The 27,147-nt window shown below is 41.5% G+C and overlaps 1 protein-coding gene across 1 annotated transcript; it reads left to right on the top strand.

The window, feature by feature from the left end:
- The first annotated feature begins 486 nt into the window (after positions 1-486).
- LOC111226103 (beta/gamma crystallin domain-containing protein 1-like) lies at positions 487-26,897 on the top strand. Its single transcript, XM_022751195.1, has 24 exons — positions 487-500; positions 618-771; positions 5,035-5,974; positions 6,149-6,416; positions 8,291-9,402; positions 13,263-14,896; positions 15,526-15,564; positions 15,656-15,774; positions 16,317-16,494; positions 16,919-17,058; positions 18,229-18,355; positions 18,446-18,481; positions 19,130-19,287; positions 19,394-19,520; positions 19,710-19,855; positions 21,012-21,138; positions 21,579-21,608; positions 21,701-21,813; positions 22,197-22,329; positions 22,489-22,628; positions 23,290-23,413; positions 23,712-23,870; positions 24,679-24,841; positions 25,271-26,897. Exons 1-24 carry the CDS (start codon positions 487-489, stop codon positions 25,357-25,359), a joined length of 6,270 nt encoding a protein of 2,089 aa, XP_022606916.1. The 3' UTR covers positions 25,360-26,897.
- The last annotated feature ends 250 nt before the right edge of the window (positions 26,898-27,147 follow it).

Here is a 27,147-nt window from a genome sequence, read left to right as displayed (position 1 = left end):
AAACCCACAACTGCTTCTCCTCAGAGAAGACGCACCTCCTCATGCCTCACACGTGCTCTAAAATCCTCAATGGGCCTCTAATTGCTCGGTGTGCACTGTTCGCCGCTGGGGTTTGACTGTTGTCTGTCAAGTGTCACATTGTCTGTTTTTAAAACTCCACGCAAAGTCAGAGTGAAACACGTCAATGCTTCTAAGAACAATTGGATGTGTCTAATGTCCTTTAAAAGGCTGACTCAGGGGTTTGAGGTTTTTATTTGTTTATTGCTCATAACTAACATTATGTAAGCTTTTGTCCTAAAAATACACGGAAAATTATGTCGCAACTAAGCCTTTCAAAGTGGTGTGTTCAAGGGTATAGGAAAGAAAAATGGTTGTATTTTCCTTGTATTTGTTTTATCTTCAATTTCTAATTGGAAATGTCTTTCCATATTCAAAAGAGATTTAAGGGTTTAATGACAAGATCTTTGATGAATACATAGTAAAAACATGAGAATCATACAGTGAGAGGTGAAACAAAAGCCTAATAACATAACATCCTCTCTGTCCCTCTCCTCCCTCTACCCCCCCTCTCCCTCCCTCCCCTCTCTCTCTCTGTGTTTCCTGCCTCTCTCTACCAGGAGCTACGACCAGATGAGTGTTTCCACAGAGTACAGTTTCCGGACTGAATCGGAGTGGGACCCAGATTCTGAGTCCACCTCCATGATCAGCTTCGACATGACTCAGCCAATCAGCCCGGCTTCGCCCTCCAAATTCCCTACTTCACCCTCCAAGGTTGGTTTTACTCACACATTTTCACATTTTCTGTCAGTGTCGGTGTTTTTACTTTACTTAATTTGAGTATTTGCAGTTTATGCTTCATTATACTTCTACTCCACTACTTTCCAGAGGCAAATATTATATTTTTGACTCCACTGCATTTATTTAACAGCTACAGTTACCTCTGAGAAAGATTTAACATCCAGACATATGATGCACTAAATAGTTAAAAAAAAACAGCAAAAACAGTAAAATACTACTTACACATTCATTCATCAGCAACAATAATCCAGTGGAATAATATTCACATTTTTCTGCATTATGAGCACTTTGCACTTTCAAAATTTGATTATCAAGAGTTAAAAACACTGGATTATCCTCCAGTTAGTCTTTCCAGATGTCACACTTGGCATTTCCCATATTTGTAGGAAAATAACGGTTCCTGCTTTGCAAAGTCTGTTTGTTTGTTTGTTTGTTTGTTTGTTTGTTTGTTTGTTTGTTTGTTTGTTTGTTTGTGTGTTTGTTTATTTGATAGGGCCAATTGAACACAGTTTCAAATAGGGCATGAAACTAATGTGTTATATAGTTGTTGCTAATTCTCAACTCCTGTCCCCAGTTGGGCTTTTACATGTGGAATGTAATTAAAACAGTCAATAGCAAAAATAACACAAAACAGACCACACAATTGATAATAGTTAAAAAATATACACATGTAGTCTAAAAAGTCACCACTGTTGTTGACCTAGGGCACAGGAGCTGTATCCACATTCATAGGAAACACCGGGAATGACTCAACAGATGCAACACAGTCCAAAAAGAGTAATTAGGTCACAGGTGAAAGAAAGTGGGGCAGCATACAGTAGATGGGTAGGTTTTGTGTGCTTTCATTCACCAGTGGATAAAAATCCAGCTCACTGTGTGATTAGTTTTCTCCGGATAGTCTGGACTTCTCCACTTTCTATTTAATGCAGCTTCTTTATCATAATGGTTCCATTAAAGGATATGTTCATGCTTCTTTTTCTAGTTTATTCTCCTAACAGCTGAACAACTACATGACATCACCATTGTCTCTCAGTTCTGCCTGCAGGGGACAGTGATAATTGCTCAGTGACTGCCTGAGGAGATTGAAAGAACACATTTAGGGGCCGTAAACGTGTGCTTCCCCTTTAAGATGAGCTGCACATACTGTAATCCTATGGGATCCCATTGTCCCTGGGCTACTTTCCATAGACTCAAACCTGTCAGACCTGCTCTCTGTGATATTTGTGTCAGTTTTTTGAAAAGACACAACCGGCGTTTGCTCATGTGTTTTTTAAATTAAGAGTTTTCAGGAATTCAAGCACGTCATATTAATATGTTTATCTATCTACGAGAAAGATTTTTAATTGCATTCAGTTTACAGCTGCAAAAAAAAAAAAAAAAACACCATAAACTCAGTTTGTTTACATTTTGGCACAGAGGCTGAAAGATCCAGTGCCCTGCAGTATTTAAGTGTAATTAAGATCAACATCATTGTTCCTGTGTTTGCCTTTATCATTATCTGCTACTGACATCAGAGAATGAAGCAGAGCTTTGGCTGGCAGATAAGGAAGTGGGTCAAAATGCTCACAGATATGGTACAATATCTCCTCCTACCTGACATTTGTCATTGCTATGAGTAAATACAAGGTGAATACTCAGTGGAGACTACTAGACTACTACTACAGCAGTAAGTAACATAGACGGAGTTGCCTTCCAAGACTTACACATACACTGAACACAGGATACTTCATTTACCCTTCTTTTGTTTTTTTTTTTTATGTTCTCTGCGTCAACACAGTGGATTTGTGAATGAGTCAAAACAACGTGGAGGTACAGTGTCGCAGCTTTGACTACTTATTTAAACAAAAGCGATACCAGATTCAGTATTCAGTTGTGTGTCTGGGTTTCATTCTGTGTAGGCATGAACTGGAAAGCCCGGCCACAGGCTCTCTTTACCTGCTGTTTGCTCACTGAAAGTATGTGAATGTTTGACACCACTGGAGATGTGTGGTGACTGGTTTTTATAACAGAAAATTGCTGTTCAGATAGTACTCTGGAAATACTCTCAGAACTGTTAAGATAAAGTTAAGATTACTTACCGTTACAGCCCTGGGTCGTGGAACCTTTGACCCATATCACTGTATACTTCCTATCTAAAAGACTATCTAAAAGGTTTGAATTAGCACTCCTAACTGACACAGGTTGAATTCTTCTTAAATAAAAGCAAATAACAGATGTCCCATTGAATTGCCCAGCTTTAGAATGAGGAAGGGTGGGGTTGTCTCCAGCAGGCCTGTCCACACCCTTTTACTTTGACTAGATTGTGAATTTCTTTTGCGTGCTTGCCATGTGAACAGTCTTTCACAATATTTCTTTTTCTCCACACTGTAGCTGTGATGTAAATGGCCATGCCCTCAAGTCAGGCACTTTGTTCAGAGACAGTCAGACACTTAACTGTGGAAACACACAAGTAATTGCAGTGAGCGCTGTTTGTCATACGAGAGGACTATTTTATTTTTTTTAATGTCGAACACTTAAGTAGGACACTGGCTTTTATCTTTGGCTTTACAAGCTCTATCTAGTTCAAGGATCATTCTGAGGATCATTATGTCTTAAAAAAAAAAAAAAAGACAGACAAAAAGAAAAAAGACATAATGTTAACTTTCATCTGCTATTTCTGCAAACTAAGCATTAATTAGACACCAAACTCCGAAGGAATTCAACAGGTTAGACTCCAGGAAGTCCAGATGGTATGTAACTGTTGTCTTTTACACTGTGGTTCATGTTTCTTGTCTTAACATGTGCCCTTTTGAAAGGTGTGTTTTATGACGGCGTGAAGTTTTTTCCTTGGTGTCTTCTGGCTGTGATGTCAACCCTGTTAAAAAGTCTCATGGACACACTATGACGTTTGTTTGACTAGAGTATACAGTATAAATACGTTAAAGTCGCTGCTGCCGTCTCACACTCTAATCTACTTTTATATTAGATAATAATGCAGCTCTCATTGATTATTAGTGTCCTTTCAGACCCAAGCCTGTCTTGACCAACTTCATTTTTTTTATTGTTTAAAGTTGTTGGCGGTAAAGGGTAAGTGACCCTTGAGCTAAACATCAAAGAAGTTTTATATCTGTCTAGTTAGTCATTAGTCGTGCCACTGCAGCCACAGTGTGTTGTTATTTCAACCAGGTTGTCTGAATTTAACCTGACTCTTTTTAGTAAAAGAATCTCAAGGAAAAGTCATTTATGGTCTTTTTCTTTTTTTACACATATTGTTGACGTTTTTATTGTCATCTTGAAAAAACAGTAACATAAAAACACAACACACAAACGCGCACACACACACACACACACACACACAAGGTCCCATCTAGTATAAAGGTAGATGTCCATGTGTTGTTTGATTATAAAGCAGGTCTAGGTTCTATATTAATACTGTGAAAGTATCAAAGCCTCAGTCCACAGAGAAATGCACACAGCCTGTATTCAGACACTGAGCCTTAAAACCAGCCGTCAGGACTTCTGTAACAATGTCTCAACAAAGCAGTCACTGCTCTCAGCCACACCCCAAGCCCTGCCCACGTGGACCCACCATCCAACCTTGCAGGATTTGATTTCTCTGAGTGCTTACCTTAAATCTGCTATATTTTTATTGGATCACTCAGAAAACAGTCAGAGGCTCAGAGCCTCCTCTCTTCTGATTGGCTCACTGAACTGTTGTTACTTGAGCTCCAGAGAGAAACCAAGGAGATGGAAAACTATACTGAGATGGTTTTTGGTATTTAAAACCACAAATATATCTATATCTATATACCATATTTCTATCTGTGATATAAGTTCAGGCATGTTTTTATTGACATCTACACTTCTCCTCCCTTGTAGATCTTTATCATGTCCCTGTTCTAAAGTGTTGTATATGCTTTTACTTTGATATTGCATTAGTTAATGCATAGTTCTTACAATTGAATATGTGGATGCAGGTCATTTATTGACTTCCCCCTAAGTTCAAGGTTGTGTAAACTGCTTCTAGCCTGGAGATATCTTAAAAATGTGATTGTGGGAGTCCATATTTTAACTGGAGTTCAGCAATGGAAATTTTTCTTGCTTAGCTTTTGGCTGCATGTCTGCTGCAGAGCATACTTTTTAGTTTTCATTTTCTGTTTTACTTCTATAGCGAAGCCAGAGACAAAAATTGTGCTGGCTGTTTTCCCCACCTCACTATGTTCCTCTCTGTCTTTTTTTCTGCCTGTCTTCTCTCAGAATCCAGAGGAGAAGAGGGGAGTGTTCGATCGCCTCAGCAGCTTCTTCAACTCCAAGAGAAAGAAGAGCAGGAGTCGGCAGCATTCAGATGCCTCCACTGACGCGAGTTCCCCAACGTCCCCCTTGTCCCCCTTGTCCCCCTTGTCCCAACATTCACCTATATCTCAACAGGAGGATGGGCTAAAGACACCTACTCCCTCTCGAAAAGACAGTGATCTCATGGGGTCACATCGCGGTGAGACCAGGACAGGAGCGGAGGGCGATGACACCCTCAGCCAAGGGTCCGGTCTCAGTGCCTCAAGCGTGATTTCTGTGCGGAGAGATGAAGCCGAGCTCCCGTTCGCAGACAGCGACAGCAGCGGTCGAAGCAGCGTGAGGGAGGTGATAGTGTGCAGGGTCAGCACTGCCAGCGGTGAAGGGAATTCTGGGAATGTGACTCCCACCACTCCCACCACTCCCACCAGTATCGGCCTTGCTGCTGCCTCTCGGCCGCGTGCTGATGCGAGCTCAGAATTAGGCTTTGCAGCGTCAGTGGTGGAGGAAGTAAGCAAGAGGCTGCAGGTTCATTTAGAAGAAAGCATGCTGATGAACACAGAGGGTTCCAGTGAGGACAGCACATTCACCCCGACCACACCGACGACATTCAAAATCCCCCTTTCCAAGACAGCCGAGGCTCCAAAGTCTCCTAACTTAACTTCTATAAGCTTAGCATCGAAGAAAACCTGTGTGAGAGTCGGAGAGAAGGGGCACAGCACTGCTCTAACAGGAATAAGATTAGGCTCTCAGTCATCCACCTCACACCTCATCACGACTCAAGAGGAAGATGAAAGCGAAAGAGAGAAAGAAAACTCAGAGGCCAGGAGGAGGGCTCAGATATTCTCTTGGGAAACTACAGCCACGGCATGGAGCCCTTCACCTGAGACTGAGGAAATACCCAGAGGTGATTCTCCTGTCCGACTCCACAAAGCAATTTGGGTGGAAACACACCTGGGAGAGGAGGAGGAGGAAGGGGAGGGGGAGGGGGAGAAAGAGAAGGATATAGCGAAAGAAAGGGAGGAGGGCTACAGAGCAGACTCGCCTCCCGTGCTGGCCATACCTGTCATTGTAATTCCAGAGGACGACTCGGTCGCTCAGGGCACCGAAGATGGCCCCTCTACCCCCTCAGAAGCTTTGCCGCCCGGTGGCAGCTCGCCAGATTCGGCCATCTCCTTGGCAGTGACTACAGGGGAGTTCCAAACAAGCTCACCGCAGCCAGAGGAGCCTGACACTGGCACAGGCTCAAAGCAAAATTCCCTCCAGGAGAAACGCAGACCGAGAGAACTTCGTGTGACGCGCAAGACTGTGAATCTGCCCTCGAAGCACAAGGTTTCTGGCCAGAAGGGGTGCGTTAGCCCAGAGCCGGGTTCGCATGAGAACGAAGCGGCAGGAGAGGACTACAGCACAGATTCAACTTCAAAGACTTCAGACACAACACAAGTGAAACTGTGAGTATCTGTCTATTTTAACTTTCTGCTAGTTATTGTTTAACAGCCCCTTTGTTCCAGGGAGAAACACAAAGCAAGGGGAGCTAAAGAGAGCTGAGCTGTCTATTTACATCTGCCTGTTTTAATTTGCTGCAGTTATTGTTTAATAGCTCCTTTGATCCTGGGAGAAACAGAAAGCAGGGGAACCACAGGGAGCGAAGCTGACATGCAACCTGAGCTCTGAGTTCCCATGCTCCACTGTACCAGAGGAGAACAATGCAAGCTAAACCTGAACTTAGGCTCTGAAATATTCATATACAGTCCATCTAATCATTCAGAAACACAGACATCTGCTATAAAACACTGTAGATTACACGTACAAGTCCTTAAAAATGATTGTTACTGCTTAAGAACAAATGAAGTGATGGTGAGTGAGGATTTTCTTTTTCATTTTGTCAAGTGTGAATTGAAATGAAGGTCACCTTTGCTGTGTTTACCTATGGTGTACATTCACTACCAGAATAAGTTAGTCATTACAGAACTTGACGGGCAACTGGTGACTACTGCCTGCACACTTCTGTTTGCATACATACGTATGTGTATATGTACAGATAGCCTACTGCTCTCAGAAGAATAAAACATGAGTAGTGATGTGACCGTGGTAACACCCTGTACATTTTTGAGTTACTCCAGGCTAAAGATGGTCATGCCCCGAAAAAAGCTGAACACTGGGACAGATTTATGGTTTCAGAACTACCGCAGGGTGAATGTCAAGCATAGCTGAAGTTTCTCCTCTGCCCTTCACTCTTAAATAGATGCAATAGATGCTGAGAAGAGTCAAAGTGTAGTTCCTCCTGGTCAAATATTACTCCAGTACAAATGAAAGTTTTTTTATTTGAGTACTGAAGTACTTGCTTTTAAAAATACTATTATACTAATAATACTACTAATATTCAAAAGTAAATTATTTTTTTATGCCAACTCAGTGTTATATTGTTCCACATTTAAAGAACCTAATGACTCTGAAACAACCTACTGACTGACTGTAGAATAAAACTTTAGTCAGTAATGTTAACTCTGCATTTTCATTGGCTATTAGTATGCTATGCGTTGGCAACGGTTTCTTACAGGACCAAATATGAAGTCCATAAAAAGTCATTTGACCAAGCATAGCATAAAAATGGCAGCTACTACAAGCTGTCTGTTTAAAAGTTTGTATAGAATTGATCAAACGTTACAAACCTCAACGCTTTCTCAAGCTGGATAGAAAAATTTTGTAGCAAACATTTATAATGAAAGGAATCTTTCTTTATTTCTAAAATTTCAAACGTGAACTTAAGATAAGGCCATGGTGCTCTGCTGAATCTTGTGGTTCATCTTTATCTAATGTAGCCATCGTTAGGACACTGCCAGGTTCAAACTGAGCTGATCCAACATGACTGACAGCGGAGGAGTTGACTGTGATTGTTTTTTCTCCTGTGATGAACACAGTGTATGGTCTATCACATTTTTCAAAATAAAACAAAATTCTTTCCACTGACTAAAAGCTGGTACTAGTATCTACATATCTATCAAATAAATGTAGCAGAGTTATAAGTACAATATTTCAGTCTGAAATGTTGTGAGGTACAAGTATGAAGTAGAATGAATGGAAATACTCAAATAAAGTAAAAGTACCTCAAATTAACTTGATTAAATGTATTTAGTAACTTTACAACACTGATTGTTTCTTATTTGAAGACTGTGGTTCTAAAGGTTAAAAACATTTCCCCTCTCTGTCTCTCTCCTGACAGACTGCCAAACCTCCAAAACAACAACAATGCAGAACTCAAGGGCGCCAACCTTGAGCCACGCACAACAAAAGATGAGACTACACTCTGTGACACAAACACTGCTGCACTTCTAGCGAAAGAAAAGACAGACTCTGAGGCCTGTGACGTTGATGATACCAGTGCATCCTCAAACATGTACCGAGCAAAGTCACGAGTGTTGGGATCTGGGGTAACAAGCCCAGAGGCCAACCAGGATATCCCCTCCAAACGAGGGCTGAAAGCAGCAGCAGAGAGTCGGCATACCACAGCAAGCGGAGCAAAGACCCCGTCCCCTGCAGCTGGAAGCAGGGCCAAGAATGTCACAACAAAGGCGAAGGGCTCCGCAGAGGGCACAAAACAGGGAACTTCCAGTGGTATTCCACCACAGAGGGAAGATAGCGCTGAGAAAACAGCCTCTATGTTACCAGCATTAAAAGACCACAGCAGCAGCAGTGTGACAAGTTCAAAGTCTAAAATCCCTAAAAGGTCATCGTCAGACGCTGATGTGAAATCACCGGTGACTCCAGATAAAACATCAGTGACTGATGCTGCAGCAGCCACTTCCAAACTGCAAAAGCAACCTAAAACCAAAGAATCTTTGAAATCTCCGGTCCCTGCAACCAAAGCTGGTAGGAAACCAAGTTTTGAGGAAGCTAAGGGAGGGAAATCTGTCTCAGGAGACATGTCTCCAACAAAAAACACCTACAGGACAGGAACGAAGCTTGTTAAAGAAAAGTCAGATGAAGACAGCAGCTCTGTAAACCTGGTAAATGGCATGGAGAAAGATTATAAGGAGAGCAGTGTTAAAGCAGGACCCCCACTTGACAAGGAAGGCCTGGATGTCAAAAAACAGCCTCCGAAACATCTGGAGAATAACGCCTCCTTGGCAACAAAGACTCGGCTGCCCATTTCATCGCCAACAAGAAAGAAGAATGATGATATCACAAGAGCCGCTGGCACCAGCTCTAAAAAAGTTTCATCTGGTCAGACAGACTCAGACAGACCCAAGAAGAGTCCAGACCAGCAAGAAGTACCTCCTGGTGAGAGGCCTGTTAGTGACATCGCTTCCTTGCACTCTGAAAGTCCCAGCAAAGGTAAGACAGTACGATCACGACTTGTTGTTTGCTTGGCAGTAAATCTGTCGGTTCCAGTTCTGTTTACATTGTCATAATACATGAGTCCTTTTGTCACCTCTGTTGACGGTGAATGTAAGTTCAACTTTGCAGATACACTTCAATGTGAGGTTTAAAATTATTAATGTTTTAAAGGAACAGTTTGACTTTTTGGAAAATACACTTATTTGCTGACTTGCACAGAAGGAAACAGCTAGCCTGGCTCAATCCAAATATAACAAAATCCACCTACCAGCCCTGCTGAAGCTCACTGATTAACATGTTCTATCTTGTTTATTTTATCTACACAAAAACTGACCCAGCCAAAAGATAGTCCGGCACACTATTTTTTCAGTCTTTTTCAAGTCTTGGCAGCACAGCAAATTAACTTATTTCCCAAATTGCTGAACTGTTCCTTCACAGGTCCCATATCAAAGCGCTCAGTCCACAGAGAAATGCACACAGCCTGTATTCAGAATTATTCTGTAACTTTGTGATGTCACAAGAAAACAGTCACCACCCCAAGCCCTGCCCACCTGGACCCAGAGAGAGGTTCAGAGCCTCCTCTCTTCTGATTAGCTCCAGAGAGAAGCCTGAGAGAGGAGATGTAAAACTACATTGATATGTTTCTTGGTTCTTTAAACCACAAATATATCTTCTGATGGATCAACACTTCAAATAAAACACAGGAAAAGTGTCAAATATGGGGCCTTTGATTTGCCTTTTTAGATTGTTTTTTGTTGTATTAAAACTGCGTGTGTACGTGTTTCCAACAGGAGGCATGCCGCCGACAAGACCATCCAAACACCTCTCTCAAAGAAGCCATGAAGAGAGTGACATTCCCACATCATGTGTCTCTCCACCTCCAATCAAGCAAGAGAAAACCGTCTCATCAAGGCTCTCCAAACAGAGTGACAACATCAAACAACACCAAAAGAGTCCAGTAAAGGAGTCAGCTGATCCCTCACTGTCTGTGAGCAAGCTTCCTACCCGGGGTCAGAGGAGCTCCAACAAAATCAAAACCAGGAAACCTCTACATTCCTCAACTGAGACTTCTGCAAGCACATCTACATCTACACAGGAGTCCAGTCAGAGCGCTGACACAGAGACAGCTGTTAAAGCAGCTGACAGTGTTGTAGTGAATCGAGTGGAGGAGAAGGAAGAACATATCATTAAACTCACAGACAAACAGTCAAGTACCAGTGAAATCAAACTGGAAGGAAAAGAAATAAATCAGTTAGAGAGAATAACCAGTCCTACAACTGGAGAGATTTCAAAAATACAGCCAAAACAAAACAATGACGGGATTATCACAGCAAATGCTCAGGTGGAAGTTACACCAGCAGCAGAACCAGTATCTAAGTTATTGTGTAGCAGTGGGGCTGCTAAAGCAAATCCAGCTCATTTCCCAGTCACTGATATAAATAATGTTGAGACAGATAGACGGGGAAGACAACATGAAGCTAAACAGCAAGCACACATGGAGTCTTCACTTGAAAATGTATCTCTCATGCAAAGTGACAACACCACACAGGAACAGAAGACAGCCCAGATAATAAGTAACATAAAACCAGATTTAATCCAGGAGGAGGAGCCAAACTCTGCAGTGTTGCCTCAGGTCACAAAACCAGCTCATGAGGATGTAACTGATATGTCAACCAAACCTGCTGTGGGTGATGGCATACTCTCTGACATAATGACTCACTCTGATGAGGAAGGTGTTATGCCTGATAACGTTTCCCTTAAAGCAAAAACTGAGGTCAGTGCAAAAGAAGAGGATAACACAAATAATCTTCCTGCTAAATTGGCATCAAAAGACCAAGATGCTGAGCCAAAAGATGAACTTTCAGCCAATTCCTGTGTTTCAGTCGATGCGAAGCTGGCCAATACAGAGCAGCAGAAGGAAAATGGCTTATTAAAGGATCAAACCACGAATATAATTCCTGAAAATGATAGATTGCCCTCCACATCAGGCAAAGATTCAGTGAAAAATGTTGAGGTGGAGGAGAAAAGTAAAGAGGAGGTTGGCACAAAACCCTCAGAGGCTTTGGACATTCAAACAGAGGCTGTGACTGTTTGTGAATTACCCAAGAATGTTGAAAATAAGCCGGACAAAGAGCCTCTTTTACTGGCCGGAGAATTTGAAAGACAGGAGAAAGACTCAAAACCAAATGAAAAGCTGAATGACGCAGCAGTGGAAAGCACTGACTCACAGAGCAGTCGCATAGAGGAGCTCAAGGGCACAACCACAGTGGATGAAGCAGAGAAAGACATTACAAAAGCAGAAAAGCCATATGGTCTATCATCAGAGGAGAAATGTTTACAGCCTGACTCAGAGGAGGAACCACAGACGGTAGTTACAGAAACCCTGGAAGAGAAGAGGACAGAAGCAGAGCAAGAGAGAAGGGTATTTCGTGAAACGACTGCCAGTGTGGAAGATACAAAACATGAATGTGCGATCCTTTTGAAAGAAAATGCACAGAGTGGCTGTAAAGAAACACAGCGAGTGGAGCAGCAGAGAATGGCATCAACAGTGAAAAATGAACAGGAGCCCAAACGACTTCCAACCAGAGATGACGTCAAGAACGACAACACAAATGAGGAGGACAAACACGCTAACGGTTTAAAGGAAAGCCAAACTCTAAATATAAAAGCCAGAAGCACTAAAATGCGGGGTGGTGTAGGTAATAAAGAAGAGAAGAGTTTACCAAATGAGGTTTCAAATGAGACTGCTCAATCCAACCAAGAGGACAAGAAGGCGCTCACTGAAGATATTAAAAAAACAGAGGGAAAAGTTTATAAATCAGCGGAATCCAAATGTCCAAATGCTAAACTAGAACCGAAACCTGAAGCACAAAATGTTCCAGAGAAGAAGACACCAGAAATGGATAGACCTCAAAAAGCTCTGAGTGGTGAAAGTACTGAAGAAAAGACTGAAACAAAGGCTTCATCAGTAAAGTCTGTGGTGAATGAGACTGCAGCTGTGAGTGCTGACAGTGAAGTTAACATCCAACAAGACCAGAGGTCCATAATTGTTGGAGACACTGAAGACATAACAAAACTAGATAAAAACAAATCGACAGAATCCAAATGTCCAAACTCTAAGTTGGATCAGGAACCAGAGAGGGTAAGAACTCAAGTTCAAGAGAAGACAATGAAGAGCCAAGAAACAGACAAAACTCGAGAACTCAACTCTGTAAGAACTAGTACTGAAAGAACCAAAGACAAGACTGAAATAAAGGATTCATCGGTGAAAGAGACTGGAGATGAGGCCGTTGTCAGAGACCAGAAGTCTGTGATTGGTAGAAACCAAATTAAGAGCAGGGAAAAGGGAGAGAAAAAGAAACCAACAGAATCCAAACATCCAAAATCTAACATAAAACCAGAAACAGCAAGAGCAAAAGCTTTGGAGAAGACAAGGGAGAACCAAAATGTGAAAACAGATATAACTCAAGAATGTACCTCCATAAACACCAGTGCTAAAGATAGCAAAGAAAAGATTGAAACCAAGGATTCATCAGTAAAGAGTTTGACTAAGACACCAACTGCGAATGCTAAACATGAAGTTACCAACCAACAGGTCCAGAAGACCAAAATAGTTGGAGACCAACATGAGGACATTACAAAACTAGAGAAAAACAAGTTGACAGAATCTAAATGTTCAAATACTGACCTGAAACAGGAACCAGAGAAAGTAAGAACAGAGAAGACATCAGAAAATCTAAAAGTTGAAATCACCAAAACTCAGAGTGCTGAGGCAACAACAGAGAAGACTGAAACAAAGGATTCCTCATTGAAGAGTTTGGTGAATGTTAGTACCCAAAAACACGGGAAGTCCTCAGTTGTCAGAGACGAATATGTGGAGAAACCAGAGACAGACACTGATCGATCCACAGATTCCAAAGCTCCAAATGGTAGCCAACAACAGAAACCAATGACTGTAACAAAAGGATCTCTGGAGGCAACAAAAGATGCCAAATTACCTGAAGAATCAAGTGTTTCCGCAACTGAAAAGGTAGTTAGTAAGAGTGATAAGATGCAGAACCAGAAAAGCCTCGTTAAAGAATGTGGACAAGGTCAAAATGAAGTGACAAAGCCACAGCAGCAGCAGATAAACGTATCAAAGACAGATGTCAGCCAAGAGTCAGACCCTGTTTCTGTAAAAGATGTATCTAGTAAAAAGGTTGGTGGAGAACAAATAGACAAGTCCAATGTTATTTTAGATAAAATACCCATTAGTACTGACATTCAGAAGAATGAGGAAGACATTCAAGAAAGGACAAAAACAGGTAGTGGTTTGAAACAGGGAGTACAGACTTCAAGAGAGGACAACATCCTGAACCTCAGTGATCAACAAAAACCGACAAAGCTAATGCTCAACGGCAGTTCGTTTCTTCCTGATGCAGCGAAACCATCCAGTCCGTCTCAAAGTCTTCCGCTAAAGAAGGAATCTCCATCAAGCTGGTTGGATGTGGAACACAATCAAAAACAGAAGAAGGAGCACAAAAAAAGACTGAATGCATCAGCCAGTGAGGATGAATCTCTGGAGCCTGATGAGTTTGAGGATTTCATCAAGAGTATTAAGGAGGGTGGAATACCTTTCTCCTTCCCTCCAAAGAGGCACATTCGTAAAAAGTCCCCATCTCCACCTTTTGCCATGCCGGCCATCAAGGAGGACCATTTTGAGAAGACATTTAATCCTGAGGAATTCCAGTTTGGCTTAAGGAAAAATGGCATAAGTTTTAGGGATCCTTCACCAGCTATGGTAATAAAACAAAAAGCAGCCAATAGGAAAGGAAGGACGCTGGGAAAACGTGCCCAAGACAATGCCCTGCCCACGTCTACAGACAAAAAGGAATCACTTGACGAGGTGGAAGGAAAAGATGGAGGGGGGACCAAAGCTGAAGCAGAGGGACAAAGCAACGGAGAGGAGCCTGGGAAGTTGACATCAAGACTAGGAAGGATATCCATCCTCTCCAGCCTTCTGAGCTCCTCCAGGAAGAACAAAGAGGAAACTACCTCTGCCTCAAATAGCTCATTGACATCTAAGCAACTACAAGACCTGCCCTCTGTTGGAAAGAAGGCTGTTGTTGATTCACCTCTGCCTGGCGCCACAGCAGATAAGGAGGGTGTGAAGAGCACAGATCATGGCCCGCTCATGGGTGGTGGTAGAGGTACAGTTGGTGAGTCAGCACTTAGCCCCTCCTCTCCTCCTAGTCTTCCCACATTCTCAGAGGTAAAGCTGCCTGATCATTTAGAGAAATACATGAAGGATAAAAGAGATTCTGAGGCCTCTCAGGGCTCCACAAACCCAACTAAAACCAATCTGAATCCTGAGGGGAAGACTGTTATGGATCCAGCTTCAGTAGCAGGAGTAGATGTGGATGTGAAAGGCCCTGCTGCTCTGCCTCCAACCACCAAGTCCAGCCAGCAGAATTCCCAAAATGGACTTTCTACTAAGTCTACCAAGTCAAAGGTAAGATTTTGAATATTTTAAATGAAGAGCTCTAAAGAAATAATGGGGAAATAACAGCCCAAAGCCTGAATTGGTTTTGACCTGTTAGGCTTTTATACAAGTCACTGGTAGTTCCTACTTCATTTCCACAGTGGTATTTGTTCTAGTTTTATATCCTGCTCCTTTCTTTTGCAATGTTGCTCCCATAAAAGAGATGAATCATGTGCAAGTGAGGACAGGAGAGAGGAACATGTCCTCAGTGGAATTTTGCACAGGAAATATTTGCCAGGTTCAACTTGTCTGAAGTTCTACTGTCACGTCATGATAACATATTTGCATCAATGTGCAAATAGAGCACTGAACTATGCAAAAACTGTGTTTGTGTTTTGATGAACACAATGTACACTACAATACCTGCTAGAAAGTGTTTATTTCTTTCTCTCCCTTAAGAGCCATGGGCAAGACTATTGTTTTGGTTTCTTCCCAGTCAAAATGTATATTTTACCTCAGTGGTACTTTAATAGGTGTATTTGTACTGAAAGGGTACTTCTGCAGTTGCTAGGAGGTATTAAATTGATTAAAATGAATGGATGAACAGTTGAAATAGTTGACTGAAGGTTCAAGTTCATAATTGTTACATTTCCTCACAGATACCAGCGGTGAGAGGGTTCCACAAAAGGCCTGGAAAGGTAAGGGTTAAATGCTCTTTACACACATTTTTGATAACATTTAACATGGAAAAACACATTGTTGCAATGAAATCTCTGTTTCTTGATGCAGATCGTCGTACATGAACATGCTCAGTTTGGAGGGGAAGCGTTGGAGTTCTACTCTGATGTGGAAGACGCCACCACGATGAAGCTGTCCCCTATCATCTCTGTCAGAGTCATCAGAGGGTGGTAAGTATCGGCCGATAGTGGCCTATCACAGATATATCGGTATCGGCGCATATATTCTCCGATATGTACTGATGTGAATACTTATATTAAGAAGCAATAATGCAGTGGAAATGCTCAGGTCAAGTCCAGTTATATCGGCAGGATTTTATGTATATTTGATCCTTTGTTTACATTCAAGTTAAATATATAATATATATACATATTGTTTTGGACAATAGTTTATTGTTAAATTGTAAAATATCCTGCTTTCATTACATATCTTTTTCACAAGTGTTCTTCATTTAAAGTCAGTATGTTTAACTGATGAATATCATAATCTAAATAACCAATCAGGTGATGAGACTGAACTTTGTACTTTACCTTGTCAGTCTGCCTGGACTGGTTATAGTGTTTCAGAGCTCCATGATCCCTTCTGCTGTTCTCCAATTCAGTCAACATTTTCTCTTTGCTCCCATCAGCATGTATCTGCCGCAGTGATGTACTGTAGCTATTAAACTATCCCTTAACTAATGAGAAAAGTTCCTCTCTTCATCTTCTCTTAGCTGGCTGTTGTATGAAAAGCCTGGATTCCAGGGGCGGATAATCGCCCTTGAGGAAGGTCCTACAGAGCAGATAGTGAATATATGGGCAGATGAGGGAGCTCCGACAACACTGGACCAGACTGGTCAGCCTGTCCCGGCAGCACCTATGGTTATAGGTTCTCTGCGACTGGCAGTTAGAGTAAGTTAAACTTTATTTATCAGTCTGTTATACTTCATCTGTATTGTTATTGTTATTGTTTGTCCTGCAATGTATATCACGTCATGTGATCCATGTGGAATTCCTAACCAACCAAAAAGTGAATGGGGTGTCTAGTACAAATACTTCAGATTCATGCTCTTCTTTAATTCTTCTTTTGTCAGACACTTTCTGATTTAATAACATTTTTGCCAGTTTTACATGATATTTTACGCAGGTGATCTAATATTTAGATTTAACATTTAGAAAAGTTTGGCTTCTTTTTAAGTATAAAAAAGGCAAGTTTTTTTATATCACTCAAAGTGCAGTATCAATAAGATTATAGCTTGTATATCGCTATGCAAACACCCATCCTTAAAAACTTGAAATTCTCACACAATTTTATTTTTGTTTTTGTTTTGTATAGGATTATAACATACCCCGGATCGACCTGTTTTCAGAGGTCAATGGGTTGGGCAGGGTGGCATCTTACTGTGAAGACACTGTGGAGATCGGCTCCTATGGGATCCCACAGACCACTGGCTCCATTAAGGTCCATTCTGGAGTGTAAGTTCAGCTGTGTACTTACTCCAACTGCTGTTATTGTGTCACTCATTTAAAGTAACAGGGAATGTACTGCATGTAACTGAGGAGGTGGCATTATGGAAACATCCCAGGTAATATACAGGACACACTTTCCCACACTTTCCCATGGGACAGTGTGTCCAAATTTTATATCTAGTGTCTAATCATTTGCCTTGAGCTTTTTAGTTTGGATAAAAAAGAAATGGCATAGCTGGTGGCAACCCTGCTGCTAACTAGTAGGTTTAAAGGTCACAGAGAGAGACTGATGACTGCACGGGAAAGAGTCCGTGCGGAGCATCTGTTTTCTGTCTCCGAAGGAATGCAAGCTGCAGGCTAGAGCTTGTGGTTGTCATAGCTTTCACTGCTGCTGATTACTGATGGTTAGTGCTTTTAAACTTTCAGCATTTCTCAACTGGCTCATGGTGCAGAGAGAGCTTTTAGTCCCTTCGTGTCCCTCATGTAACAGGATAAGACAAGTTTGTCTCTTACACAGACTGGGAAGAAGAAAATCAAGAAATGGTCATTACACTCTTGTTAATTTATAGTGTTAAAAAATGTTATGGGAAGTTGATCTGTTGAAACACTTGACGTCAAGTTAACACAAAACACTGATACATTGAAGTTCATTATAAATATATTGTATACAATACAAGCAACAAGGTTCCTTACAGCCTTTAATCCAAGGGGAGAGATCTCCTAACACAAAGGATTTTATTATTTTCTTTAAGACAAAGCCGAAGGTCATGATTGGCCACTTGCCCAAAAACAATCTAATATCAACCAATTGGAAAGAAGCCATGAACTGTCCACCAGCTGGACAGTCACTAACATAACCAATCAGGATGAACATAGGTCTGGTTACAGTTGCCAGGGAAAAGAAGCCTCAAGACATCTGGATTTCATTAGCATGATGTTTTCACTTTCTTAGGTGGAGGTAGAGTTTGTTCTGAAAACACACAATTATAACAAAGTGAATTAATGATACACAGATGATTGATTGATACTAATTTTACTTTACAAAACCCTTCCCGCTTTCCTTTTCTTTCCTTTCCTTTCTTTTCCTCTCCTCTCCTCTCCTCTCCTCTCCTCTCCTCTCCTCTCCTCTCCTCTTTTTCTCTCCCTCTCTCCCCTGTTATCTCTGTGTATCTGTAGCTGGCTGGTGTACACTGATCCAGGCTTTGGAGGATTTGTGGGAGTGCTGGAGGTGGGCGAGTACCCCTGCCCAGAGACCTGGGGTTTCTCTGATCCCTTCGTTGGGTCTCTCAGACCCCTCCGAATGGTACTGTACATGATGTCTGTATTATATTTGTAATATATTGTCATTTTGTCAATTGTCTTTTTCTGACAAATTTGTGTCTCTTCATTTCAGGGAGCAATAAGGGTGGAGCATCCTCACGAAGTCAAGGTTTGTATTGCATTAAAGATCTGCTAAAACAACTGTGCAGCCCTAGATGTGATGAAGGAATAGAAAGGAGACACGCAGGAGTGGACAAGGAGACTAAAAATCTTCTGCTTTAGCCCAGTACCCCTAGTCCTGTTCCTGTGTCTGTGTTTGACCAATCAGACACTACAAACTCCTCCCCAGTAGTTCCTGAACGATTGTGAAGTACTACACTAAGAGCAGCCACTTTTTTTTTTTTTATACCTCAAACTCTCCTGCAGGAACTCAGCCCATAGCTCCCTCAGTCGAAACACACGTGAAGTCCCTGAGTTTGTCAAAAGGTTCTTGGTTCCCAGGGAAAGTTCCTGCAGTGGAAACATTTACTAGAAACAGTTGAAAGAGAAGTCTCAAGGACATAACAGCATATCCATTCACTTATTTACAATGTGCCTCTGGTGCGCCGGCAGATCAGTCTGTATTGTGTAGCCTGTGTACCTCACGTAGTCGTATGTTAAGATATATTGTACTTTCCACTGTGATCTATGGAATGAGTGACATTCTGCCCTGGGACAGGAATGGGCCAAAAACACATGTAGCAGACAAACTCATGTAAACATGTGTGCGGCCTCTGTCTGCAGCAGAGACTCATCTTGAACTCCTTCTCTCATCCAGGCCTTGGTGTTCGAGAAACCCGACTTTGTTGGAGAGTGTATAGAGGTGGACGGTGATGTGTACGATCTGCAAGAACAGACAGAGGAGGAAACGGACAAACCTGAGGAGAAGAAGAAGACACTTCCCACAGTGGGGTCTATAAAGATACTCGGTGGCCTGTGAGTATCTGGCTGAGTTAATATCAAATCCACCTCTCTGTGTGCTCTTCGTCTCTGGTGGTTATTGTATAGTTAATTAATATTTAGTCATATCTCTTTGTTTTAGCTGGGTGGGCTATCTCGAGGCAGACTTTGAGGGCCAGCAGTACATCCTGGAGGAGGGGGAGTATCCTCACTGCAGTGACTGGGGAGGGTCTGAAGACGGGCTCCAGTCACTGCGGCCTGTGTGCACAGTGAGTATCGCCTGAAATATCCACCTGCAAGATCTTTCAGACTTCACTGATCATTTAAACGGTTCCCAACCTTCCCCTGTTTGTACTAACAGAACTTGACTGGACAGTGAGGCACCTGACACAAGACAACCAGCTTTTCTGACTTTAATTCCTTCTCATTATTTTTTATTGTGTTATTATCTTCCCAAGGATTTCCTGTCTCCACATGTGAAACTGTTCAGCGAGCGGAACTTAAATGAGCTGGGGCTCAACGTGGACTTGCTGGGTCCCGTCCTCAACATGGAGGACGTCAGCCATGGCATCAAAACCCAGTCTGCCAACGTCATGGGTGGAGTGTAAGTCAAACAGTTTCTGCAAAGAAAAAAACAACAAGAACAAAAACAAAAAAGATAACTCGAGAGGCTAAAATTCATAATGGAGGAGGGAAACGTTTTGCCTCTGTGTTGTTCACGCCCTTACAATTGATGGGTGTGTGCTTCTCACATCACAGTCATGACTAAGTGTTCAGTCACTGCACACGCAAACATGCACACACATACAGCCCCAGAGGATACGTTTATGAATAGTGTGATTGATCCCTTTGTGTAATTGATGGGTCTGGTTTGACACAGAATGAAAAAGCGCTTCCATCTCTTGGAGGCAAAAGTTTACAGTGATGATACTAATAAAATAAAACTTTCTAATTACTGTTAATGATAAATGTACTTTACAATCTTCTTGTACAAGTTTCAACAAAGAGAAGGATGAGTTCAGAACAAACTGTTCAGTAGCTAATTGTTTAAAAACATAAGTTTCACAACAGTTTGGGTTAGGCTAACCCTAACCCAATGGTACGGTGGCTCTGAGAGCTCAAAGTACTGCAACTTAAGAAAACACATGCAAACAGACCAAACACAAACAAATTCAGAAAACATCTTCATCAATTTGACAAAACATGCGCTGCTAAAATTCACTACATAACCAAATACACAAATGCGCTGCAAGTAGGACAGAACAAAAGAAGTGTTTCCAGGGGACACAAAAAAGTGACGAACCTGGCTGGGGTGTACTTGTTATTCAATGCTTTGTGACTTTTGAAGTTGGAAGTTCCTGTATTTGGTTGTGTTGTGAGTATTTGCAGCGCATGTGTTTTCAAATTGATAAATTTGTTTGTGTTTTGTCTGTTTGCATGTGTTTTCTTAAGTTGCAGTGCTTTGAGCTCTCAGGGCCACCGTACAATCTTACATAATACCTTTAAAACAGCTGGTGAATTTGTTTAACATTTAACACCTTTATGCTTCACCTCTGTCTCGCCTGCTGAATCCTTTTACAGTCTCTTAGAGGCGTCGACTTTTATCACTAATCAGATCACTATGACCTGCTTTTATGGAATGCTGTGATTATGAAGTGATAGTATTATTTGTATTTATCTCTAATAAATGAGTTGTGATGAAGTACTCTGTCACTGTGGTGTTTTGCATCTGACGATGTGGTTTGTTGTGTCGCCGGCAGGTGGGTGGGATTTGAAAAGCCTGGATTCAATGGAGAGCTCTACGTGCTGGAGAAAGGCCTGTATACGAGTCCAGAGGACTGGGGAGCCCAGAACTTCAAGATCTCATCCATACAGCCGGTCTTCCACGTAAGAAATGATGTGTGGTAAAGCTGCAGCAGATATTTTCATAATCAGTTAACCTTGTAAGTCATGTAGGTTTGTCAGTTTTGATGGCTCCAGTTTCTCAAATGTTAGAATTTGCTGCTTTTCTTTGTCTTATACTATAGTAAATTGACTCTTCTTGCATTTTGAACCGTTAGTCATCTCTTTGGGTGTTTGGAAATCATGATGTGTATTTTTTGTATTTTGTGTATTTTTATTTTTTTTTTGTAGTTTTTACGGTTTTTCTGATGTTTTGTAGACTAATCAGTTAATTCAGAAAAACATCAGCAGATTAGTCAATAATAATAATAATAATAAAAATAGTTGCACCACTAATTTGTAAGATAAGCTAAAAACAGGATTCTGGGTATTTGATGTTAGCAATAGCTCATGTTCCTAATGCATTCTTCCTCTCTGTTCTCTAGGACATGCTGATGGGATCTACAAAATTCAAGGTATCATCCCTCCATTCAAGGCTTCATATTAAACCACTGAAACCATCTGTGTTGGCTGGGTCATTAAAGCTCTTTGGATGTGTGTGTTACAGGTGCAGCTGTACTCTGAGCCAGACTTCCAGGGCAGGCTGGTGGCTCTGGAGGACAGTGCAGCAGCTCTGGAGGAGGACTTCATGCCCAGGTCCTGCAAGGTGCTGGCTGGCAGGTAGGCACAGCTCAACTGGCACCAAACACTGCCTGGAACTGTCAGTGGCATTCTGTGTAGAAACGATTAGCCATGTTTGTCATAGTTGGCTGTAAATACTTTGTTTTATAATAAAATTAATACTGTATATATGTGGCAACAAGCTAAAACAAATGTGGAAATTCTACAGACCTTGGTGCTAATGAGTCTGTTTAGAACCACAGTGGATGAATGTTTCAGGGTCCCAAGTTTTACCTGACAGCGCCAAATGCCATTAAGTTAAATGTAAAGTGTTATAGTGTTACAAAAAGTCATATAAAAAAATGAAATATACATACAGTTACTGGCATAAGTGAAGTTTATTGGCAACAAAAAATGTGTGTGTGTGTGTGTGTTTGTGTCAGCTGGGCGGCATATGAAGGTGCCAGGTTTACAGACAACATGTATGTGCTGGAGGAGGGAGAGTACCCCAACACATTGGCCATGGGCTTCCTGTCCTCAGACTCTACCATCCGCTCCCTACAGCCCAATGGACATGTGAGTACTGTGTGTGAGTACTGTGTGTGTGTGTAGTGTGTGTGTGTGTGTGTGTGTGTGCGTGTGTGTGTGTGTGCATGGAAAAGAATGTTAAAAAGTTATATTTGTGCCCTTGTATGAGAATGTGAGTGATGTGGACTCTGTGTTGTTGCTCTGCAGGAGTTCTCTCTGCCCTCCATCATCTTGTTCAGTAAGGTTGGCTGCAGTGGTCGCAGGGTGGTGTTGACCAGCGGCACTGTGAACCTGCTGCAGGCCGGCCTAGACGCACGCATACGCTCCCTGGTGGTGGAGGGAGGAATGTACGTCACAGTACAGTATTTGTTTTTGTATCTTTACAGGCACATTAATTAATCAAAATATAACAAATAAGAAGCCATCTCACCATCAATCAAAACACAATGAACACCAGCTATTAATCCCAACTTTATTGACAGGTCATAAAATAACAAATAACAAAATAAAACTGAAGTTATGAGTGTTTATAGTTATGTAAATATTGATTGTTTATTTTCAATAAATGGAACTCTTTGGCTGTATATGAGTATACCTTCAGTTTATCTAGTAAATCTTGTTATGTAAGTTAAAACCTGCAGAGTTTTTACCTAAACACCTAACCAAACTCTTAGCCACTGAGGTGTGGAGGAGATGCAAAGTGTTGTGCATTCAAATTATTTTCATATTCCTGCAAAAGCTTTGACAGGGACTCATGAAATTCCCATAAATGGTGTTAGTTTAGTTTATAGAGCCGGACGTGTTCTCATTAAGAGCAGCTAACATGTCAGAGATGTGAAGAAGCCACCAAGTCAATAAAATGTGTTAAAACAACAGCTGTAAATCACAGAGCTCATCCTGGAATGTAAACACAGGCTGTTCTTTTTTTTTTTTTAACATTATCCAACATGTTTATACTCAGATTGATAAGGCTGAACTAACATGCATGGCTGGCTGTCTTCTCTGCAGGTGGGTGTTGTATGAAGGCAGTAACTACCGCGGACGACAGCTGCTTCTTCGGCCGAGTGAAGTGGGTGATTTGAGCAAATTAAGCAGCTGGAAGCAAGTAGGATCCCTGCGCCCATTACTGCAGGTAGAGAAGGAAAACGATGGGCCAGTCTGAAATGATTGTCCTCTAATGTATCTACTCTCTGAGGTGTCTCCCTGTGTTGTAGGGCTGATAGGTCTCATACTTTAAGTTAGTGTCTCTGTTTTGTTAGTTTTTTTGTTCTCACATGGAAATTAATTTTAAAATTTAGGAATATATAATAAATAAAATACCAAATGAAACACTGTCACAATAATAAATGGTCAGTAAAATAAGTGACACATATAATTGGAAATCACGTTGACATGTATTCCTGACTGTTCTGCGTGTTCTCCTCCCACAGAAACAGATGTACTTCTGTCTGCGGAACAGGGAGACAGGATGTGTGATGTCCCTGACAGGAACTCTGGACGACATTAAGCTGATGAGGGTTCAGGCCGTGGAGGAGACAGGAGGCGTAGAGCAGGTGTGGCTCTATCGAGACGGACAGCTCACCTGCAAGGTATTAGACTACATCAACACCACACAGAACTGCTAAAGCACTGGTCAGGGTTACCCACTCATCTACTAACCAAACTCATGGCTGCAGACAACTGCATCTTAACCTGCATTAAAACCACAGAAGTGAACAAGACCGTCTTTTTATAGCTCTAAGAATTACACAACACAACAAGTGCAGTGTGATCATTAGGAAACAGAATCACTGAACAGTTTCCGTGATTTGTGGTGAAAATACTTCACTCTTTGACATGAACTCTGCACCTGACATCAAGGATATGGTCAGACAATGTGCAAAAACAGGAAATAACATGTATTCCCAACAGACTTCATTCAATTCACCAGTTAGCTCGAAGCTAAAAGAGGCAATGTTTTCAGTCCAGTTTGTTGTCTCTTAGCAGGATAGATGAAAAACTGCTGAACAGATTTCATTGTGAGTTGGTGGATCTAAGACAATGGGACAAGCATCAAACACTTTTAATGTCATTCCTAAAAATATTTCTTTACATTGCAATTTTGATTCTGCATTTGCTTGAAATAAAAAATGTGCACTTATCCTGTATCACTATTTATTACTGTATACTTCAATGCAGATTCAGACTGAGATTTCAAATATCGTCTATAATGATGTAACACAGTAAGGGGATTGTGGTAGCTAAAGTGAAGGAATGACTTCAGAGGGTTTCTTTCTTTGCAGATTATATTGATAACCAATTTGCTCCAATGGAATCACTGGTTAAACTGGATTTTTTTAACAGCAAGGAAAATGAACCTGTACTTCTTCTGTCTAACTCCATCCTCCCTGTCTCCAGCTGGTGGAGGACTGTTGCTTGGAGACCTCAGGCAGCATGATGATGGCGGGCTGTCGACTTTGCGTTTCCCCAGAGCGGGGCAAGGACAACCAGCTGTGGAGCATCACCGCAGACGGCCTGGTGCGCTGCCACCTCAACCCTGATCTGGTCCTGGAGGTCAAAGGTCAGAAGGCTTTGTCTTAACTTACCCACCTCTCATTACTGAGTTAGTTTTTATGGAGTATATGTAAAAGGATTAAATGACCATGTGCAGTACAGCTCCAGTGTGCAAATGAGATTCAGTCCTAATCTAGCAGCTCCATCTCCTGGTGTGTTTAGGAGTTGCAGTGGTTTGCAAAGTGCACTCACAAATGTCTGTTTTGTAAAATAAGTGTTGCTTTAACTACAAGAGTTTATAGTTTGGATTTCATTATTCATTTTGTTTTAATTGGAGTGCATCTATAAAAATATCAGATTCTATGTGACTTTTCTACATTTACAGTTCTCATCTGTTTCACATGTGGACAAGAAATATCACTTTATCCATTAGTGTTAAAAGTCTAAACATCTTTTATCATATAAAAAAACATGTATGCTTTACTCTGTTTCCCAGGTGGTCAACAATATGACAAGAACCAGGTGATCCTCAACACATTTGATGAGAGGAAACTGAACCAAAGGTGGACCTTGGAGATCCTGTGAGAGGAGAAGCTCTGCCGTGGGCTCTCACAGCTCTGTGCTGCAGCTCTGCCAGGACACTAAGCCCTGTGTTGCAGCTGCACCATGGAACCCATACCACAGAGATGTGCTCTGCAAACACTGCACTTGTTTGTAGTATTCTGACTCGTTTACTTTTGTTAAAGAGGGTTAACCAGTGACTGGATCAATATTATAATTATTAACCAAACTTTTGAGATACGTGCACTAATATAGCAGTTGATGAAATTGTTTCCTCTTTCTCAGAATGAATGAGTGATGTAAAATGTTGGTAATTTTAGCCACTTGATTTCAAACACTACACCAAAGACTCCATGCCCTCTCTGTGTTTCGACTTTATCAGCCCTGTTTCAATGCTGCATACTTCTGTTTACTTTATGGTACTTTACTTTTTTCCTGATCTTGATCTTACTGTTGACAAACACGAATGTACACTTCACACTGACGGCTGCAATATGGAGTCTGATGTGCCTACACTCCAGAGATGTATGTAGATGCTCTATTTGTAATTACTGTAGATCAAAAATGATCTATTGTAAAGTTTTGATATCTTTTTAGGACTTTATAGGTTTTTACACTTCTACACAAACTGTACTTTTACTGCTTTAGGTTGTACATAAGCATCATGTGTATAGATATGATTTTAGATTTCAAAGGAGAACTGCAATAAAATGATGCTGCCCACTGTTAATTGTAAATATGTGAATGTAAAAGAGGAAAAGGTTGCACAGGAAAATTAAAAAAAAAACTTTTCTTTGCAGCCTCTTTTTTAGAAAACAAGTTTATCTTTAGGTTTTCAATACCCATTGCTGTGAATCTATAGTATAGATAGTTTGGGATGGATTTACCGTCACTATAGCGAGCTACTTGTGGCACAAGCCTTCAAGTATGATCCTCATAGAAACCTTCACAAAGATTGTATGTAAAACAAGGCTTTTGTATTGGAAAGCATAATATCATAAGGTGTTATTTTGTTCAGGCCCTGTCATTTCACTTAGATGACTCACAGTTGTATTTAAATGTACACTATAGACGACAAACTGTAGCCTTCCTGGCTTATGTCACCAAGCAGAGGCAGCAGCCACATTCACTGGAGGTCATCAACATGCTACCTGTACACACGTACAGTATGGAGGAGAATGAGTTCAAAGGTCACTCTCATACAGTACACACACTCATGACAAAGCATCCCTTTACCTTAAGAACTACCTCTGTACTAGCTGTATAGTTTGTATATGTGCGACTCCTTACAGAAAAATAGAAACCCTGTCCAAACTGATGCTGCCAAACGCCTGTAACAATCTGAACCTGTTCGTGGTGAATCGGGCTCTTTTAGTGAGTGCAGCGACCGACACAGACAAACGCTCCGTTTTGTTACATTACAGCCGTTTTGCGTTTGCCGGTTATAGAGTCCTGTATTGGACCAATTCTAAACATAAAAAGAGGGGAAATATGGCCCAGGTTTAAAAATATTGTAATTCTCTTAACAATAAAAACCAGCAGTAAACTGCCAAACGGCTTGCACACTTCCTCATCCTCCCAGGATATCGATGCACATTGACCGGCCTGCCAGAGAGGGGTCCTCCTGGCTGATGATTTCAGAAGCCGGACTGTGAGCCTCTGAAATGCACCGGTCCGCACGTCTCCAAATTTCATTAAGGAGCAGCTGTACAGGTGTTCCTAATAAAGTGCTTGGAGAGTGTACACATCATTGACAGCCAAACACAGAGTAAAGCTACAAAACCCACACAAGGGAGAAGCAGTAACTGTAGT

Source organism: Seriola dumerili, unplaced genomic scaffold (genome assembly GCF_002260705.1).
Source record: "Seriola dumerili isolate Sdu_G_001 unplaced genomic scaffold, Sdu_1.0 BDQW01000149.1, whole genome shotgun sequence".
Taxonomy (NCBI): Eukaryota; Metazoa; Chordata; class Actinopteri; order Carangiformes; family Carangidae; genus Seriola; species Seriola dumerili.
Note: the sequence above shows the minus strand (reverse complement) of the source record. Positions and strands in the feature narration are given on the sequence as shown.